At 38.0% G+C, this 19,497-nt stretch overlaps 1 protein-coding gene across 1 annotated transcript in view; it reads left to right on the top strand.

Moving 5' to 3' along the window:
- SUCLG2 (succinate-CoA ligase GDP-forming subunit beta) overlaps nt 1-19,497 on the top strand; it is a 106,240-nt gene that overhangs the window by 39,695 nt on the left and 47,048 nt on the right. Inside the window, exons 3-7 of the mRNA XM_041426039.1 lie at nt 7,275-7,374; nt 7,505-7,595; nt 13,544-13,696; nt 14,652-14,741; nt 17,162-17,258. Of these exons, the coding sequence (XP_041281973.1) occupies nt 7,275-7,374; nt 7,505-7,595; nt 13,544-13,696; nt 14,652-14,741; nt 17,162-17,258 (531 nt within the window). The remainder of the gene's footprint in view (nt 1-7,274; nt 7,375-7,504; nt 7,596-13,543; nt 13,697-14,651; nt 14,742-17,161; nt 17,259-19,497) is intronic.

Here is a 19,497-nt window from a genome sequence, read left to right on the forward strand (position 1 = left end):
AGAGTATCCTGAGAAGCTTCTGTGGTGGTATTGTCAGGTCACAGGGATTGTGACTAATACAGAAGCAAAAGTCTTCTTTGCTTGCTTTTGCTGCCTCTTAAAATGAAATCATCTGAAGAGGAGAAGAATAATATTGGCTTGGGCATAATATAAAGGATATTTTGAAGTCTGAAAGTAGCAAGAATGGACCTGTTGAGTATAATGATGGAAGAACCCTGGATCCCTTTGCATGGATTTTTCTATTTTTGTTCAGTATTTACTATTTATATGCTGCAGGATGCCAGGGTGGCTGCAGGTTACAGAAATTGCCTTTCTGTTTTGCCCATAGAATAATGGATGTTGCTTTAGAGCTGGCAGAAAGCTTTTTCTCTCTTGTCAGTGAACTTCAGTGCTCTTCCACAAAAGAACAAAGTTGTTCCTTTCCTGATTGAGTTTCAAACCACGTCTGCTCTCAAGTTTGTAAGCAAATGTGAAAATAGCCATTTTTCTAAGCCCTTTGTCTATTACAGAGGAAATTTATGTAAAAAATAATGAGAAGTTAGATTGTAAAAAGAAGCTGTTAAAGGCTGAAAAGTATCAGGAATAAGATATCCCATGGAGTTTGAATCGAGCACATACAATGAACAGTTTCAATATGAGAACTGTTTCTTTTGGATCCCTGTCTTAATGTGCATATTTTTTCATGCGTTATAGTGGTGCTGCTGGATCTAGTGAGGCTGCATTTGCTGTATAAGTAATTTATCAGGTTTAACTTACATGTAGGATGTGTGAATACTTGATTACTTTCACTCTGAAAAGGTTTAAGACTGCAATATTGAGAGTGAGCTTTAGCTTAGCTGATTTTATCTAGCCTTAAAATTTTTATCACTGGTGAAGTGTGTAGTAATGGCTATGAAAGCAATTAATAATAGTAGTGACAGAATCAAGAGACTGACTAATTTATCATTATAGATTTTAATGAGGCTTATAATCTAGCGATAAATATACAGTATATTCAAAGGTATGGAATTATAAAAAGGATGATTTATTTAACTTTAATTCTAAACTAGTCTGCAAACCAAAGGTTGTAGAAAGTGGGCTTGTAAGAGCATAATTCTTTTTGGTGTTATGGAGCAGAAGGATGAAAATAACAGAGGAAGAGAGTTAAAATTAAAGGAGGGGAAAAATTGTTATCTTCATTCAAAAGGCCTTTAAGCACAATAGTTTTGTAGATGTGGGAGGTACCTTGTGGACAGCTTCTTTTTCATCTCAATCTGCTCACTTGGCAGAGCTGGAAACTGCCTGGGATGCTGCATCCCTGCAGTTCTCAGAAGATGGGCAGCAGTGGAAGTGACAGCAATACTTGGGAAAAGCTGTCTCAGATTTCAGATCAAGTTGGTGTAAAGAGAGCAAAATGTAAAAGTTACTTTAACAACTTTAGGAGTCAATGTTCAGTTTGGAAACTAAGCTTTACTACAGTTTTTCTATTATTGTATTTTGTATGTTATGTTCTTCCATATTGCTTTTATTCTCCCTTCTTTCCTCGCTGGAGTAATCTGCAGAATGTCTCTATCCTGGACTGTTGCTAAAAGGTAATAAGCACCTGACAGGATCTTGCCTGAGCACTGCAAGAGAGTGGCTGAAATTTGGAAAATTAATTATGGCCAGTCCTGCCCAAAGGGAAGTTGAAAACTCAGGTGGTAGGGGTACCATTAAAACAAGAAAGAAGCAACAGTAATAAAAGAGGACAGATGAGACCCCAAAAAGTAGGTTTCCCTACTTTCCCTAGCTGGATCAGCTAGACATGAATAGCAAAACCCAAAACCAATCCAAACTGGCCCCTTCTAAAGCTTGTAAGGGGAACCCTTGGTTTTGGAAGAAAGGCTCTGAGCTGCAGAGATGCAGTTTGGGAGAGATTATTTAGAACCCTTACAGGACATTCAAGCATTTGTGGGTTTGCATCAACATTGGTGAGGAAACAAGTAGGAATGGCATGTAGGTGTTCTGGGGTTTGTTGGTGTCTTTATAGTTCTTGTGTTATTCAAAATAAGGAATAATTGCTGCCAGAAAATGTCTGTAATGTCTGCCTTGTTTTCCTCAAATCTCACGTTCTGAAAGCAAAACTTTAAAGCAGAGTGGGGAAAAATCCTTGCTTTGGAAAAGGAAGCCTTGAATTTACTTGTGTTTTTGGGAGAAATGTTAAGCAGAAATGCTTGGGAGATGGAATTGGTCATCCAGTGGGATTCCCAGCCAGTCCTTCATGGAGTAATATTCTAGTCAACCATGAAAGAGATGTGGACTAAAGTCTGGATGGTGAAAGCAAAGCTTGAAGTTACACATGTCCAAACAGAGCAGTTTTACCAGGTAAATGCGTCTTTAGGTTGCCCTCTGCCTCTTTGTAGGGGTGGAGAGTTTGGAGCTGGTTGTAGGTTCCTGTACCTCATCTGACTGTTTTGGGATTCGGAGAGGAGGAAGCACTCCACAAGTTCTGCTCATCAGGCGCAACTTAATGACTTTACCTAGAGAGGGGTGACCAGCAAAGTTCTTGAAACCAGTGACTCTCTGCCTGGCTGCAATGGGCTGGTGTTCTCCTGTGCATCCTGGCATCCCAGCTGCCTTCATGGACACAGCTCCAGTGTTTGGTCAGTGTGGAGACAGGCCTTCTGTAAAACCTGGATTTGCATGTCCTTGTTGGAATCCTGGATGCTGAGAATTTTAAACTTTCTGTGCTGAAAGAAAATTCTGTATTTGACCTGAGGCTGTGGAGAAGGCTTCCAAAATTGATTGATAGCACTGGGATTACAGGTGTGTAGTTTGATTAGAACTGTCCAATATCACAGGGTGGAAAATATAGAGTTTAAGGTTTTAGAATATAGCAATATATGTGGGGCAAGATGGAGGTTTTAGAGTGGTGGCTGGTTGTTCTTCACCTTCTTCATGGGTTTGGGTGATGTTTTATAATTGGACAGAAAAGTCTGCATTGCAGACTTCAAGGGATTAGTTACTGGGTTAAAAGTGAAAATAATTTAGGTGTCATTTCTTAATTGGATAGCTTAGCCTTAAAAGACCTTGTATAGGAAGATAGTTAGCCATTTAGTAGCTTGTTAGTAGAATGCTGTGAACTCGAGACTGTCCTGGCTTTTTCTGCATTGTGCAGCTCCTGTGACAGTGGGTTGCTCTCATCTGCTTTGCAGTGTGTGCTGAGCTCATTCTGAGAGATCAGGGCACATTCCAGGGACACTTTGCTGCTGCTGCAGTGCTTACATTGGATCAGGGGTTTGCAGTGAACCCTTCTGCACTCAGCTGCCTTACACTGGGGTAAAAATACACTGCTGTAATGGTGGAATGGGTTCTGCATTTTTAAAGAAGGCACAGACAGTAATTAATTTATACAGAGCCCCTGCAGATAGAGAAGCCAGGCCACAGAGAGTCTCATGGTGAGACAGAAATTTGATTAGGAATTCATCTGAGACCGCCTCCCTTTGTCCCAAGCTCTGATTCTCTAGGGTGGGAGGTCTTGTCAAAGTAGTCCTGAGTTCTCTCTGGTAGAAAGCTTTTTGTTCATGAACAGGGGAGCTGTTCCCATACATCTCATGTTCTTTACAGCAGTTTATTTTTGATAAGCCACAGCACATTTTAATGTAATTGTTAACATGCCTAATTTGCAGCCACACAGTCGTATCAATAATAATGGAAAGTTGTTCACAGGTAATAAATTAGCATAGCATATAACTAGCAGAACTCTGCTTCTCAGTATATTGTTTCATGATCAAGAATTCAGTAGTTAAATATACACAGCAGTGGGCTGAGAACAAGCTGTTCATTTTTGCTGCAAGCAGTACCAGTGGACCAGAGTAATCATAGCTCCCAAAAGCAGGACTGATTTTATTGATTTTAAATAGGCTTTCATTACAGCACTGAGCTGATTCCAATTGCACGGAGTATCACTGCTGTTTGTATTCACAGTGCTGGCTGAGGGAAGGAGAGGTTTTGTTGGATGCCATGTAGAGGCTCTTTGTCCTTCAGTGTTCTTTTCTGTCATGCTGAAACATCTGAATTTATTATAGAAAAATACGTACCTAAGGCTTTTTTCCTGTGGTTAATTTTTTTACATACATAGAGCCAGACCCACTTCCAAAATTTTGAATTCTGAGTGTTCTTCTGAGGAGTAAAGGTCTTGCTTATTTATTGACATATGACTTACAGACCAGCTGTATTTTGGTTCCATTTTTTTAAAGGATTCTTTAGAAATCATGGAATCACTTTGCTTGGAAATGATGCTAAGATCACCAAATCCAGCCATTTAACCCAATACTGCCCAGTCCAGCCCTTAAACCTATCTCTAACACCACACATGCACCTCTCTCTTTTTCCATAGATTAATGTAAAAAAGGCAAATAAGAGAGCTGCTCAGTCTGAGATATTAATGTATTCAGGTTATAATTAGTGAAGAACACATGCTGTTACCAGCAATGTGTCATTAATCTGCATGGAGCAGTTTGCAGCTATTTGTTGCTAAATTAGTGACACTTCGAAGCTGTCGGGTTTTTGTTTTGTTTGTAATGATAAAGAAAATTATAAACCTGTGACTAAAAATCCACATACACACGCTTAAGAAGCAGGCTGGTTTGTCATTTGGTTTTCTTTGGAGTTATTGTGTTTGTTTTTGTGTTTTAATTTGCACAAGGCTGGTCAGCCATACACAGAAGTTGGTTGAAACCTTAATGCTGTTGAAAATGTTGTGCTGTACTTTATGGTGGTGTAAAGACATGTTGTTTGGGAAAGGTTTTCTTCAAATCCTTTACATGTAACTACACAGTTCTGCTTAAACATTTTTTCCAGTGTTACTAGAACAGTTTGGAAGTGTATTAATAGAAATTAGTTACACCTTTCTGGTTTTAATGGGCTTAATACCGACTTCAGGTACCTTTTTTATATATTATTTTTTCTTTAAACCTACAGGTGAAGGTGAATTACTTCAAATATTTTAGCTCATCCCACATTTTTGTTTTGGAGTAGTCTTTCATAACATAATTTGGGAATTCAGGCAGGAACAAACAAAAACTTTGTGTGAGCATTTCTAGAAATCGGCTCTTTAAATAAGATGGTGACATGAAGTAGTGAATCAGCTTGGTAAGTACTGAATGATCAAGCCTAGTAAAATGACATCTGGATGGTTGATTTAATTTTAGAGAGTTTGGGCAAATAATTATGGAATTAAATTGCTTCCTGTTGGTGTCCTGCAGGGCATGAAGATCCTGCTCTACTGTGCTCTGCTGAGCTGCTGCATTGATTAGTTCTTCAGGTCTAATCTTTACGTGGCTGTGCTCACTTTTGTGTCTGTTTGTTTATGGGTTTGATAGTTGTTTTTCTGGAGTTACTCTGTTGCCTTGATAGTCCTCTGGTGGATTATAAAAACGTACACATTAATTCCTTTCTCTGAGTTTGTTTGTTGGAGCCCAGTGGAGATAATTGGTGCTCATGGAAGGTGTTGGTTGGGAGTGAGGGTGATGATCACTCCCAGAACTCATACCACCCATCACTGACAATCAAAGCTCACATTGCCAGGATGGTTGGAAGTTAAAATTGATTTAATTAAATGCTTACAGCATCTATTAACAATTCCATATTAGATTCTTTATCGCAGCAGCTGCTGTGATTTTTGCTGCAGATTAGAGTTTGCTTCTGCAGGTTGAAAAGTGATTTATAGTTTTAATTCATCTTAATTTGTGTGCTTAGGAAACATTTGAGATAAAACTTTTTGTTGCATTTAAATTTCCTTGTTATCTGCCCTGCAGTGGCATGAATAATAGGGAACCCAGAACATGAATATATTGGAATGCATGAAATATTTTCATGGAGAATGCTTTTAAAGTTCAGAGTGATATATGTCAAATGTTACTGAATGGATAAGCACATGGAGAGAGTTTCGCCTCAAAAAGCTTAGAAATTAAGCATTTCTTTGTACAGTATCTGTGTTAAAAATAATTATGAATAATAATAGTAATAGTAACTACTACTGTGTTGAAGTATAATACCTGTGTTAAATAATAAATAATATTTATCCTATTCTAAGGTTCAACTTTTCTTTGTAGCTGCTGAAATTTATTATACAGGCACTTTGAAATGATGCTGTGTTGGAGCTTGCCTGCACCAAAAATTGCTGCACCTCAAAACTTACATTTAATAATCTTTAAAATGTTTTTACAGCCTAGAAAGCCCGTATGTATTTGATTGAAAGTATCTGTATCCCCTGTGCCAATTAAGCAGTAAATATGTCAATTTAACAACAAATTCTCATGTTTTCTTGATACTTAGATAAAATATTATTGTCCGAGGTGTGACCTAATCCAAACAGCACTGAAATCAGGGATTTCCCCAGACTGCAGGAGAGGGTAACAATGAGCCTTTTCTAGGCACACTTAGTGATCTGATCATATTGGGGTCTCAGACTTTGCAGCACCCAGTACTATTATGGGAAATGTGCAAAGTGGCAGTAGTTGGTGTTAATAAACATCTTAAAGGCACCTGGGAGGTGTTCATGGCTCAGGAATTTTGCTGTGATCTGGAGCTGCCGAGATGATGAGTGATGGTTTGGTTTGGTTGGTTGTTTTCTTTTCCCTTTCCCCCCCTTTTTGACTGTAAGAATGTCAGGATTGCTTTTGTTTGGAATGTAGGACGTGGTGCAATTGCTTTTGTCACTGTCTTGCTGCACTTTGGTGTTACTGAGACTGTTACACTCAAATTGCCAAAGATCCAGGTGACGCCTCACAGACAGATGAAATGTTTTCATTTCACAGCTCCTGCCCTTGCTCTGCACTCACCTGCCCTTTGGACGTTGGGATTTCTTCTTTAAGAACCACATCCATGCACTTCCTTCCACATGTTCAGAGCAAGGAATGAAATTTTTTTCCATTGATGAGCATTGTTTTGTTGTGCATTCAAGACAAAATATGATCTGATTTATGTTTAAAAACCGTGTCAGTGTGTGAGCCATGAAGCTGGGCTGGTTGTGTGGTTTCTTGTGCAGGCCATGGACCATTAAAGCATGGTTCTGATCTCCAGGATGACTTACTCATCCTTCTGATAAGCTGTGTATCCCTTAACTTCCTAAAGCAATTCTTTTTTGGCAGGGTTGCTTTATAGAAGTGATGAATTTACTCTTGTTTTATTGCTCACTAGTTATAAACAATTTCTTGTTGGTTTAAGAGTCCAATCTGGAAATGCTTTTTGATCTCATACTAACAAGCTCAATAATTGACAAACCACAGAAGTGCAGTGTTTTTCTTTTACAGAGGCAAAGGAAATTGTTCTGAAGGCACAGATTCTGGCTGGAGGGAGAGGGAAAGGTATTTTCAATAGTGGATTGAAAGGAGGAGTTCATCTAACTAAAGAGTAAGTACTTTCAACTGAAAAAAACCCATAAATAAATCGCTCCTTGTATAATATTTAGGCTGTTTACAATCGCTATGGACTGTTTCTTTTAATATTTTTCAGTAAACTAACATTTTTCCTTTGTTTATAGCCCTAAGACTGTTGAACAGCTTGCTAAACAGATGATTGGGTACAATCTGTCAACCAAGCAAACTCCAAAGGATGGTGTGACAGTTAAAAAGGTAAGAATTTGGCCTCTTGAAAGTTGAAAACTGTGTTCAGCTGCAATTTTGCATTAATAAGCTGGGATGTACAACACAGATTTTTTTTCAATCCTTATCCAATTCCTGATTGATCACATCTAATTGATTTAAAAAAACCCAAAATGTTACTTCTTCAGTTTGTGTAAATATTTTGTTTATCAATTTTGGCATACCCACTGATAGAAAAATAAATTGATTTCTCAATGTATATTGAAAGGAATCTTTTGTCACAGGCTTATCTTCCATCAAATACATACTAAATGGTGATAGAACTGCACTATAGCATTAGCTGTACATGCTTATTGACATTCTGCTTACAGAAACAGTGGATACATGGTTCCCTGTAGTAATAATATTATCTGTATTTCAGTCACCCTCAGGTTTGGGCAAGTCTTAACAGAGTGACAGATTAATCACAGAATGGTTTGAGTTGAAAGGAATCTTTAAAATTCCTCAGTCCAACCCCCTGCAATGAGCAGGAGCATCTTCAACCAGGTCAGGCTGTTCAGAGCCCCATCCAGCCTGGCCTGGAATTTTTCCAGGTATGGGGCATCCACCACTGCTCTGGGCAACCTGTGCCTCACTGCCCTCATTGTAAAAAAATCTTTCTTATATGTAGTCAAAACCTGTCTTTAGTTTAGAACCACCTTGGCTTATTGCAACAGGCCCTACTAAAAAGTTTGTCCCCATCTTTATTGTGTGGCCCCTTTAAGTATTGAAAGGTCTGCGTGAGATTTTTTCCTCAACTGAAAAAAAGTGTCTCAACAGTAGATTTTTTTCTACTTGTTGCAGATACACACTAAAATATGTTCGTGGTAGTGGTTGAGGTACCAGATGAACATGGGAGTTAATTTTCCAAGGATGGTGCTTTCTGCAGGGCACCAAGATTCACTTCAGCATAAATTATTTGCTCTGTGTTGGTCTAAATAAGAGAAGCAAAGAATCTCCTTCAAATTAGTAAATTTCTGAGTCAGGAAATCCTGGCAATTACCTATCTGCTGTATCTGTTTTTATCTCTTGCTTTGTTTGACTGAGCAAGAATCCTCATACAGGTAAGTAGTCAAGAGCCACACTTTGTCTGATGCCAGGAATTAATTTGGCATGAGCTGAAGGAGCTGCAGTTCACATTTAATATCCTGTGAACAGCTTGGTGTATTAGCATAGAAGGGGAAGGAACACCTGTCTGGAAAGATCCTGTCTAATGAGGGTGGAGGAAAGTGTTCAGGCAGTTCTTCTCTTGGGGAGCAAGGAGAGCAGATTTCCATCCGCTCCTCAGAGCTGTTCTTAAAAAAAATACTATATATTAAAATAGGAGACTCAGTATTACCATTAAGGCATGTCTGTCAGAGATCCTGATAATACTAAGGATATAAGACAGGATATACCTTTTCCATATTAAGGCACTCTGCTTGGGAAAATTAGTATGGTAAAAGCAGCTTTCTTTTGTAAGTTCTTTGTTTTTATTCTTTTTGCCCTAGTTGGCCTGCCTTGAATACATCCATACAGAAATTCCACTTTTTTGTCAGAGTGCAAGCCTGTTCATCATTGACAGATTCAGTTATGGAACAGAAATTCAAATTTTCTTTGAAATTGATAGAAGTGGAAGAAGGGTACGGTTGTTGGAGGAGTTTTGACCTGGATTATTCAAAGGATTTATATCTGGATGACTTTAGTGCCATGTAGCTATACAATATTTGACTTGAGGTTCCTTTCTCCTCCTCCACATGTTGTTTGTGTGAATGAACAGTGGGCAGGACCAAGCAGCTGGTGCAGAGGTGAAGTTTAAGGTGAAGTTTGCACTACTGAACTTCAGATATTTATTTTGGTGGTACAGGATTGTGCACAGCCTTGAGAGACTGTATTTTTCCTTTGCTATAGAGTTCCAGGGAGACTGGTATTTTAATGCTGATCCATGGTAAACAAGTTTGGTGCTTTTCACTGGGAGAAGCTGATGATTTGCTCATAGACTTTCATCCTGATTACAGAGCTGGCTTTTAAAAGTATGTGAGCTTTTAACTAGTTTTTATACTTTTTGGAATTGAGTTCTTGATTCTTAGTAATTAATGGTAAGAGCATATACCCTGCTTTAAATTAATTCAGTTTGCCCAATGTTATGCTTATTTGATAGTGAAGAAAGCATGTTTAAAATTATGCACTACTTCATCAGAAAACTGTTTCCCAGCAGAATGATGTCTGTTTTAAAAGAATTTCTCATTTACAAAGTTAGCTCATGTTGGGGTATTAAAGATAGTTAAAGGAGCTGAGGCACTCAGGTTTGTGGTGTCAGGACTACAAAATCAAACACTGACATTTTAATCAAGGGGCAAACTACAGTAATATTATTAAACATATAAATTTAGTTTATAAACACTAAGTCTGAGATATCATTTAATGCAGTGGGAATGTAATGCACTGAAAATGCCAGGCAGACTCTTTGGGCTTGCTAAGGGCAGTGGGGAAGGTGAGAACAAATCACTGGCATTTTTCTATTTCAAGGCACGTTTCTCTCTGCATGTATGGAAGAGTTTGTGTTCTACATGTACTTAAGGAAATTGCATTTCAGAAAGAAAAGGATTTGTGCTTTTTAAACTATTTGGTGTTCTGGATAGTTTGAGTGGTTTAAAATACTCCTATGTTTTAAAAAATTATTTTTTAGAAGGAAAATATTTATTATATCGCTTTCTGTGAGGCAATCAATGATCTAGTGTCAAGTCAGGGAGTGGAAGTCACGTACTTTCTACATCTATTTGTAAGGAAAGTGTAAAAGGCAGACATTTTCTACAATTAGAATAATTATGAAACAGAAAATGATGGTTTCAGCCTTCTTTCTCAGCTTGTGTACCTGCTGCAGAATTTAAAGTGTGTTTGTGCCTTTTCAGATTGATGTTTCTCAAATTAATAGCAATCTCTTCAATTCCCTCATAACTTGGAACCTGTTTTGTGAGTTTACATAAAATCCTCTTATGGCATTTGGAATTTGGAGAGCCTGGCTATCTGTGATGACAGTCTTCTCTTATCATGACAACCTGAGAATTCACTACCTGTGTTTTTCTCTCCAAGCAATAACAGAATGAACACTTTGCATATTTGATTCTGTTTAAGAAAAGCTGTTAAAGTTACCCTCGTGACATTAGATGTGTGACTTAAACTTTTAGGTAACTATTTTTTCCAGAGAAGGAGAGCTTACAGTTGTCAGAAAGTTTTAATGAAAACTGATTTTAAATATAAATAAAAGATATTTTAAATATAAATATGATATGGTAAACAGATAATGATGTGTCATATTCTTTATCAAAAGCAAAACAGACTAAATGTGAGAAGAGTCAACAGTCTGTAGATTCGATTGCGCTGTTCTTAACTGTTCATCAGTGTGTTTGCATTAGTTCTGTCGTGTGAGTGATAGGTAGATTTAAATGATATTTAAAGACCTGGAACACCAATTTCCCTGGCTTTGCCCTGCATCAAACGGGGAGGATGGTGAAGGAAAGTTATTTTGTTGGGAGGAATTAGAGATATTTCACAATCTGACGGTTTTTACTCTAAGGTTGCCTCCTGCAAAGTAGACTCTCAGTAGTTTTCTGAATTAAGACAGAAAAGTATCTGATGATGTTGACATTGTTAATTAGCAACAGTGAGGACAGTCACTCTGGTTGGAAGTCTCAGTTGAAGATACTTGATTTAATAATGTTAGTTCCACCTGCTGTGCCTGCAAATGTATTCCTCAAAACTTGTTGAGTGTATTCCCATCCTAAGTCTGGCCCTGACCCTGAGCTCTGTGGAAACTGAACAGCTCTGACAAGATCCAGAAGGACCAGTTGGTTTTATCTGACTTATGTCTAAAGCAACTGACTCACATTTTTCAGATACATTGATGCAGGATATGTAAGAAGGTGGAAACATGGATGCAGGTAAAAATAGTAGCAAATCAAGGATGCTTTCCCTGTCCTTGCTTGTTAATTTGACAAATCTTGGCAGGTAGCCAAGCTATGTCTCTGAAGTTGTCTTTTAGCATCCCTCTGTAGTAGACTAAAATAGGCAGATGCTTTTAAGTAGTACAGTAGTTTTCTGCATTCTTGGTTCTCTCCTTCACCCTGCTTTCTTTAATTTCCTTTTGAACAGTTGCTTATTTGAACTATTCCTTTACATCCCCCTATGCTGTGTGAATAAAGTGAAGTAGAAGGAAACAAAATTACTACAAAGCAAATTTCTTCCAAGACAAAAACACCATAAAGAAATTTCATATTTCCTTCAGTTCTGAACACTGCTGGCTTTATTTGATTCCTTGTTTCTTACCTTTTTCCCCCCTCTTCTCTAATACCTACTGCCTGGCAGAAAGTCCCTACATTCTTTCTTATGTACTGTGGAACAGACTGTCAAAAATGTGACTTGGTGAAAGTATAGTGCATCTTTCTTGTTTATAGCCCTTGAACTATGAAAACCCCAGGAATACTTGTTTGATGGAGCACCTTGTGCCAGGTAGGCAGAGTTTTAAGGCTGCAAGTATGAAAATGCTTCTTGGATCTGCTGACTGAGAGAAGGAATTTCTCCCTGTGGTGTATTCATTGTCTGCAGTCATTGTTCAAAACTGTCACTTCAGAAACAGACCTTGTTAGAATGATGTTGCCACTTAATCCTACTTAATTATATTGATATTTGGGAAATGATTGTCCTGATTTCTACCTCTTCCATTGAAAGGTGGGAAATAGTAGCTCTCTTAAGAAAGAATGTCATGCTAATTAAATTGCAGAGGTGGCTGCTTCACTTTCAGATTAAAAAGCAAAACTGTAGTGCAGAGCAGAACTACAGTCTTTGCAACTTTGATTATGGCATCTGTTATGATCGCAGGAAACAATTATTAATCATCATGTGCAGATTTTTTTTTCCTAAAATTAAGAATGTTTTAGGAAATTTAGTATTCTTATAGCTAAACAGTTTTGTGAGTCCTTTGCAAGTGTAAAACTACTCAGTCTCTGAAATTGCTTCAATAGTTATTGTTATTGCAAAAACAGTTCAGATGAGGAGGAAGGTACAGTTATTGTAATACTAAAATGGAAAGGACCTTGTCTTGTTTTTGGGAGGAGGGAAAAAATTGTAGCAAAGACTTTATATGGCCAATTTCCAACACTTTTAATGTGGTGCTTGTAGATTCCAAACATGGGATTTGAATCATCTTTCTGTTTTGTGCTGTGGTGTCTGTCAGATACTGGTACAAAATGGCTCTGTAGCTTATAGTAATAAATACAAAAACAGATATCTGTGTTTCTAGATTGTGCCAGTATCTGAAGGACACACATCTGCTCGACTCTCTAAATTGAAAGCAAAAAGCTGGATGGCAGAATTACCTGTAAACCCATTTTGTTTGGAAATACTTGGGTGGGGCAGGAATTCAGTGCAGGGATTATAAGGGTTGGGTGGCCATTGGTCAGAATAGGAGAGAGAAATTAAGCCTGAGGATTTTCTGGTGAGGAGCAGCACTGCTGGTGAGATGCAGCCAAAAACCAAGATGCCAGTCCTTCTGTCTGTGTGATCTGCACACCGAGTCCTTTGGGACTCAAGTCTTTCTGGGCACAAGAATTACTGTCCTGATAATCAAGAATTATCTCAAACTATTGGGATAAAAAGGTAATATAGAGGTCTGCAGTGTGGACAGGGCAGCAACTCTTGGAAAAACGCCAGCACTGAGGTGTTCCTGGTTTACTTTGCTCACTGAATGCCCCGGTGAGAAGAGCAGCATTAGAGGAATCTCTTTCATAAGGAGAGAGCATTTCTTGGGAAAAAGGTCACAGAGTTGTAGTACTGCAGTAAAAGCAGTGAAACCAATGCTTCTCTTCAGGGTAGCAAGTAACAAAGTGCTGCATTTTAAGGCAAAGCAGAAGAACCAGTCAGAAACACTGGTGTTTTCTTTTCTTCCCTCTATCCATTTTTAGGTGATGGTTGCAGAAGCACTGGACATTTCCAGGGAAACATACTTTGCAATTCTGATGGACAGAGCCTGCAATGGACCTGTCATGGTTGGCAGTCCACAAGGTGGTGTGGACATAGAAGAAGTTGCAGTAACTAGCCCAGAACTTATCTTTAAGGTATTGGAATAATGTTCTACAATAACAATTTTCTCTGTCAGTTATCCAAAATAATATTTCCCCGCTTTCTCCTCCGATTTTTCCTTCTGTGTAAAAAGGAGACAGGAAGATCCATAAAAATAGTGTTTCATCAAATACAGGATCATATCTGTCATCTAGTAAATTAAGCATACTTAACATCTGATTTTACTTGAATTTTCCAATTAAAAAAGATCTTAAATCTGGCTGTTATGTGATATGTTAAACTTCATATCTGAAATGTTTTATGAGTGAGTTTCACTTTCAGGAAGGTACACCATTTTTTCACAGGTGGGTTGATGCCAATATTCTTATTGTTTCTGTGGCTGTTTTTCTCTAATTGACAGAGTTGTTAATTATTTTTTGTACCTGCAAGACTTTTGCATCTGAAATACAGCTGTTGTAATTACTTTCTTAATGATGACTACACTGAAGTATTTTTTAAGTTACTGTGGCAAGATAACAAGTAGACAAGCTATTCCCCTGAGAAAATAATTGATACGATCAAGTATAATTATTCAAAAAATTGTAAAAATATTTAATGTGCACTTAAAAATCATATAAACTTCACAGTGTTACTGGGCAGTGACACTCATTGCCTTGAAAATATTCCAGAATGTGTCATAAAAATTAGCAGACTAAATATTCGTCAATGCCATCTGTACAGTAATTAAAAGTGAAAACTGATGTCACGTTGTCTTGTCAGCGTGCCACCCTGAAGAATTCTGTATTTTTTGGAAGGACTGTTTCATAGTCAGTGTGGTAATTATAACATCCCCTATAGGCAGCTGCTATAGCCTCAGTCTCGGTGAGCCTTGGCAAACAGCCAGGCTTTAATTACTAATTTGCACATGTACACTAAGTGTTTTCCTTTTGAAGCCATAAACCTCCATTCTGATTGAATATTTAGTTATGTTCATGCATGTTACTGTTGCAGGAGGAAATAGATATTTTTGAAGGCATAAAGGATCATCAGGCGTTGCAGATGGCAAAAAATTTGGGATTCCAAGGACCTTTGCAGCAGCAGGTAACTTGACTCCACTCCCTGGCTTTAGGCTGAGGACTTTTTAGCCCAGCTCTATGTTAAATGTTTCCCAATAGGAAAGGCCAAGTGTCCATTAAATCAGGATCATTTTGACATTCTAAATACTAAATTGCACCTACGTAATTGTCATTAGGCTTTAGCATTTTGAATAAATTCCTTCTAGTTTTGAAGTGTGAGTCCCCTGTCATTGAAGCAGTTGATGGCAACGTGCTGTTCCACCATGTGGGATTCCTTTGTTTTCACTGGAATTCCACTGGAGCTCTGTGAATGGCATGGGTAGAGCTGGTTTTGAAAATTGGCCATTAAGATAAGGAGAAATAAAAGTGTACCTGGCTTTGTGATTGAAACCTTTTAAAATTTTCTTATTCTTCAACTAAAAAAACAAAAGGCTGACAGCATGTTGTATTTTCAGTATCTCTTTTCTGTGCATATATGTTTTGAATATATGTATTTGCCTATGTACATAATTTTGGACAGAAGAGAAGAGAGCTCATTTAAGCTGGCCTGGTTTTTTTCTGTAGTAGAAACTCATTTTTGTAGAACTCCTTTATTTTTAATTCAGCAGTTTTAATTCTTTTCTATCCTAACATGCAATTAACAAATGCATAATGATTAAGTTGATTAACACACATTTGAAGATTTAGCTGTATATATAATGAGGAGGAATGATTATGTAGAACCTTTCAACCCTTGAAGAGTTCTGTTACTTAATAATTAACAGCAAATATGTATGGACTTTTAAACAACACATTTAAATAATACTGCCGGAATGCATTTCTTTCCTCGTGCAGTCGACTAAAAGGAATTTACTGAAGCACAGGGACATAGTTTTTATCCAGACAAATCCTGGTATTTACTTATACATTCTCTAGTTCTAGGCTGGGATTTTCTGCTTGAAGAGGCTCAGTTCTTACAGACCCTGAGAAAGGGAAGCGTTGACATTAAGCTGCCTGATTCAGAGAGGTGCTGAAAGATGGAGCAGCCCTTAATAAAAGTGAAGTGATTCTGGTGTTCTGGCGCAATTGCAGCAGAGCACTGTGCCAGCAGCAGCTTTCCAGGTGGCCCAGAGCCAATGTGGGGTTCATGGTGGGGCTGCCTCCCAGTGTCCCTGCTGAGAGCCCCCCCTGTGCTCTTGGGGTGCTCTGTCAGCCTGAGGGTTTGTGCCGAGGAAGCTGCTGCACATTCACAGCTGATGGGGTATTTTAAAGTCAAACCCAGTGAGAATGCTTTAACTGATAACTCTTGAGGAGGGCAGGCTTCCCAAGGAATTTGTGCTGCTTCCCAGCTGTGACTCTTTAAAGAATCTTATCACAGAATGTCAGAGTGGTTTGGGTTGGAAGGGACCTTAAAGAACATCCAGTTTCAACCACCCTGCCCTGGGCAGGGGCACCTTCCCCTAGATCAGGTCGCTCAAAGCCCCATCCAGCCTAGCCTGGAACACTCCAGGAGTGGGGACTCCCCAACCTCTCTGGGCAGAACTGGCATTGGGGTTGAATCTTTGCACTTGTAATGTTTTCTTTTGCATGATAGACCTTGTAGGGGAAAGCCTGACTTATGCTTTCCTTATTCTAATTCATTTTACTTATCAGGAGAGGTCCCAAGTATTTTTGGGTTGTGTATTTCAGTTAGCTGATCAGTAATGAGAGGAAAAAAATCGAGTGGTTCTTTATTAGTGCACTTCATCTGCAAACTTATTTCAGCTAATAGTTTCACAGTGTGCAATGAACCAAAGGGATTTTTTAATACACGTTCATGTTGCTGTTTTTAAGTAGTTCTATTAGTGGAAAAATATTAAAAGAACAAAAGACTTGGAAATTAGTAGTCAGTGGTGATACTTTCAGCCACAGAATCAGGCATGGAGATAGGTGGTGAGGAGTAGTAGGGAACAAGCAAGAGTATCTTGTAATGAGTGAACAGGCATGCTTCAGATGTAAGTTCTTCAAGAAAAATTTCCAGACTGATGTAGGAAGGAGAAATAGGTATTTTTTCTGAAGTCACCAGAGTGCACAAGCTACTTGGTGGTTTCTGACTTTAGACTGATTAATGTGAATGCAACTCGGATCTCGGTGTATCAGAGAACACTTCATTATGCTGGTGCCTTCAGTCACTTCCCAAATTAAACTTGTCACAGTAATTACACTGTCTCTTTTGTAGAAAATCTCCAGTTTGTGTATATTTAAATGCATATTTACTAAATCTTACCCAGTATCATAATACTGCATTATAACAGTGTAAGAGACTATATGAATATGGTTAAGAAAACAGAAATAAAAGCAGTAATTATCTAGAATTACTGTGCAATGTAATACTTAAAAAATAATCTATAATGGTCTACCTTTGCCTTGAAAACATGAAGTTTTATTTTTCTGTGTGGTAATTGTAAATCATTTGATCACATTTAGGCAGCAGATCAAATTAAGAAGCTGTATAATCTTTTCTTGAAAATTGATGCCACTCAGGTTGAAGTCAATCCCTTTGGTGAAACTCCAGAAGGGCAAGGTAAGAAATTGAAGGAAACAAATGAATGCGTTATAATTCTTTATTTATGCAAACTATAAATTAAATTGCATAGAAGGATGTAGCAGCAGCTTTGCATTAATTTAATTTTGTAATGTAATTTAAACAATATTCATAAATATTCCCTTGGCAGATTTTATATTTCAATACCTTTTGTTGTTTCATCCAAATACTGGAAGTATTGACTTCTACTACATGTTCTGCTTGGTGAGAGACAGGAACATTTTCTGCTCTTCTGCTCATGTTCAAAGTTGGGGTTTTCTTGATTTTGTTTTGTGGAGGTTCTTTGAGGGGTTTTTGTGTGTGTGTGTGTGTGTGTGTGTTGATGCTGCTAGAATTACTGAGATTGTGTGGAAAGAAACTTGTTCTTTTGTGTTTGCTTTCATAGGGATAATTAAAATTTTAAAGTGCATGACACTGCAGTCTACTAGAGCACAGGACAAATTTCAGCTGAAACAGACACTTGGCCACGTCCTTTGGGAAGAAAAAGGGTCATTGATCTTCCTGCACCATGACTACAGGGCTGAGAAGGGGCAGGGTAAAACTGAGGGGCTGAATTAGCTGTCACCTCGTTATAATAGTTGGTATTCCAGCTGAAACCTTTCCTTCCATTTGGTATTTTTGTCCAAGTAACTTGGACAAAGGTAAAGAGCAGAGGAACTAAAGGTGCCTGTGGGATATTGAAATATGGTAGGGCTGATCCAGGGGGATCACAGTTACCTCCTCACTCTTCCATTTCACTGAGGTGCTGAAGGCTTATTTGATGTGTGCCAAGAGGGGAAATTGGTGTGCAAGAAGAGGCAAGTGAGGGAGAGGACAGAAAATAATGAGAGGAAATAAAATGTGGTCCTTGAAAATTGGCAAGAGCCGTGGTGGCACTCACCTTGCTGGATCCTTGCTGGAGTTCTGCAAGGTGGCTCTGTGGAAATAAAAGTTTGGATAAGTTACCAAGTTAGCTCTCCTGGACTGGCTGTGCATATTTAGTGAGAAGGGCTTAATCTGAGGCATGGTAGGAGTTTTTGTGCTGTTTTCTCCGAGGTTTTTCCCCATGTGGTTTGCATCCAGGAAGCTGAGGAGCAGAAACAGAGTGGGTTTCAAGCTGTGAAAGGCTTCTTGCACACAGAAATGCACAGGAGTCTTCCTGTGCTTATTCCTGTTTTGCTAGCAGTTTCTCCATCTGAAATTTATTTAAAGAAGAATAAAGATAAAGAAAATGGAACAACATTTGAGTAGCTTAATGCAGCTCTTCCTAATGATAAAATATAAGTCTCTGTATGAAGCTCATGATTCTTGTCAAAGTAATGGATAAGATGGATTTACTTCTTGCTGTGTTTTGTGTTTATCCCTTTTGTGGATTTCCATCAGGTTGTATGTATTTCCTTATTTAATTTCCTAGCAAATTATTTGTTAACACTAATGGGTCAGAAGCCTGAAACTTCCCTTTTTTGTTGTCTGCTTGTTTGTTTTGTTTGCTCTCAGTGTAAACTGTTGAATTGGCAGATGACAAAAATCCTACACTGCTAACAAAAACAACAGCAGTACTTCATGAATATAAGTGTTGGAGCATTCTTTGATATTTGTTTGGAAGAAAAATCCATTTGTATAATCTATCATACATGTAACAATGTGCTTTTGATACTGAAAATGGTTTGATGAATATTAATACGTGTTTTTGCTGCTACTTTGTACAGCATGGCTTTTGTTAAAGATGAATGTTCTGTAGAAATGAGTTTCTATTAATGTGACATGGAGGATGTTTGTGTGTAAGGTAAACAACTCTGAAACTGCAGTTGTACTCTAGCTTTGAGTGGGTTTAGCAATTTAAGCACCTGAAAGCTTGAAGAAGAAAAATTATCTTATTTAATTGCTAAAAAAATAATTAAAGCAGCTCTAGTGCATTAGAAGCATGTTAGGAACTGCAGATATTTCTGCTTTTGACACATTCCCACATGATGATTGACCAGCTAAGATCTGGACTCTTCCAAGAGATTTATTATACACACTCATGAACAATTTTCTGAAACTGCACTCACTGAAGTGAAATTTGATAGCTTTAATTTAATCTGTTATCAGTTGCAAGTCAAATGTTAAAAAAAAAATCAACATCAAAAAACCAAAACAAGAAAACCCAATGCAAATGAAGATATACAGCTGAGACTCTCCTACTTGTGTAAATGTTTTATTTGCTGTTTCCTTAGCTATTTTTTCCTAAGTTAAGGAA

This window comes from Onychostruthus taczanowskii, unplaced genomic scaffold, assembly GCF_017590055.1.
Source record: "Onychostruthus taczanowskii isolate IOZ18803 unplaced genomic scaffold, ASM1759005v1 scaffold9, whole genome shotgun sequence".
Classification (NCBI taxonomy): Eukaryota; Metazoa; Chordata; class Aves; order Passeriformes; family Passeridae; genus Onychostruthus; species Onychostruthus taczanowskii.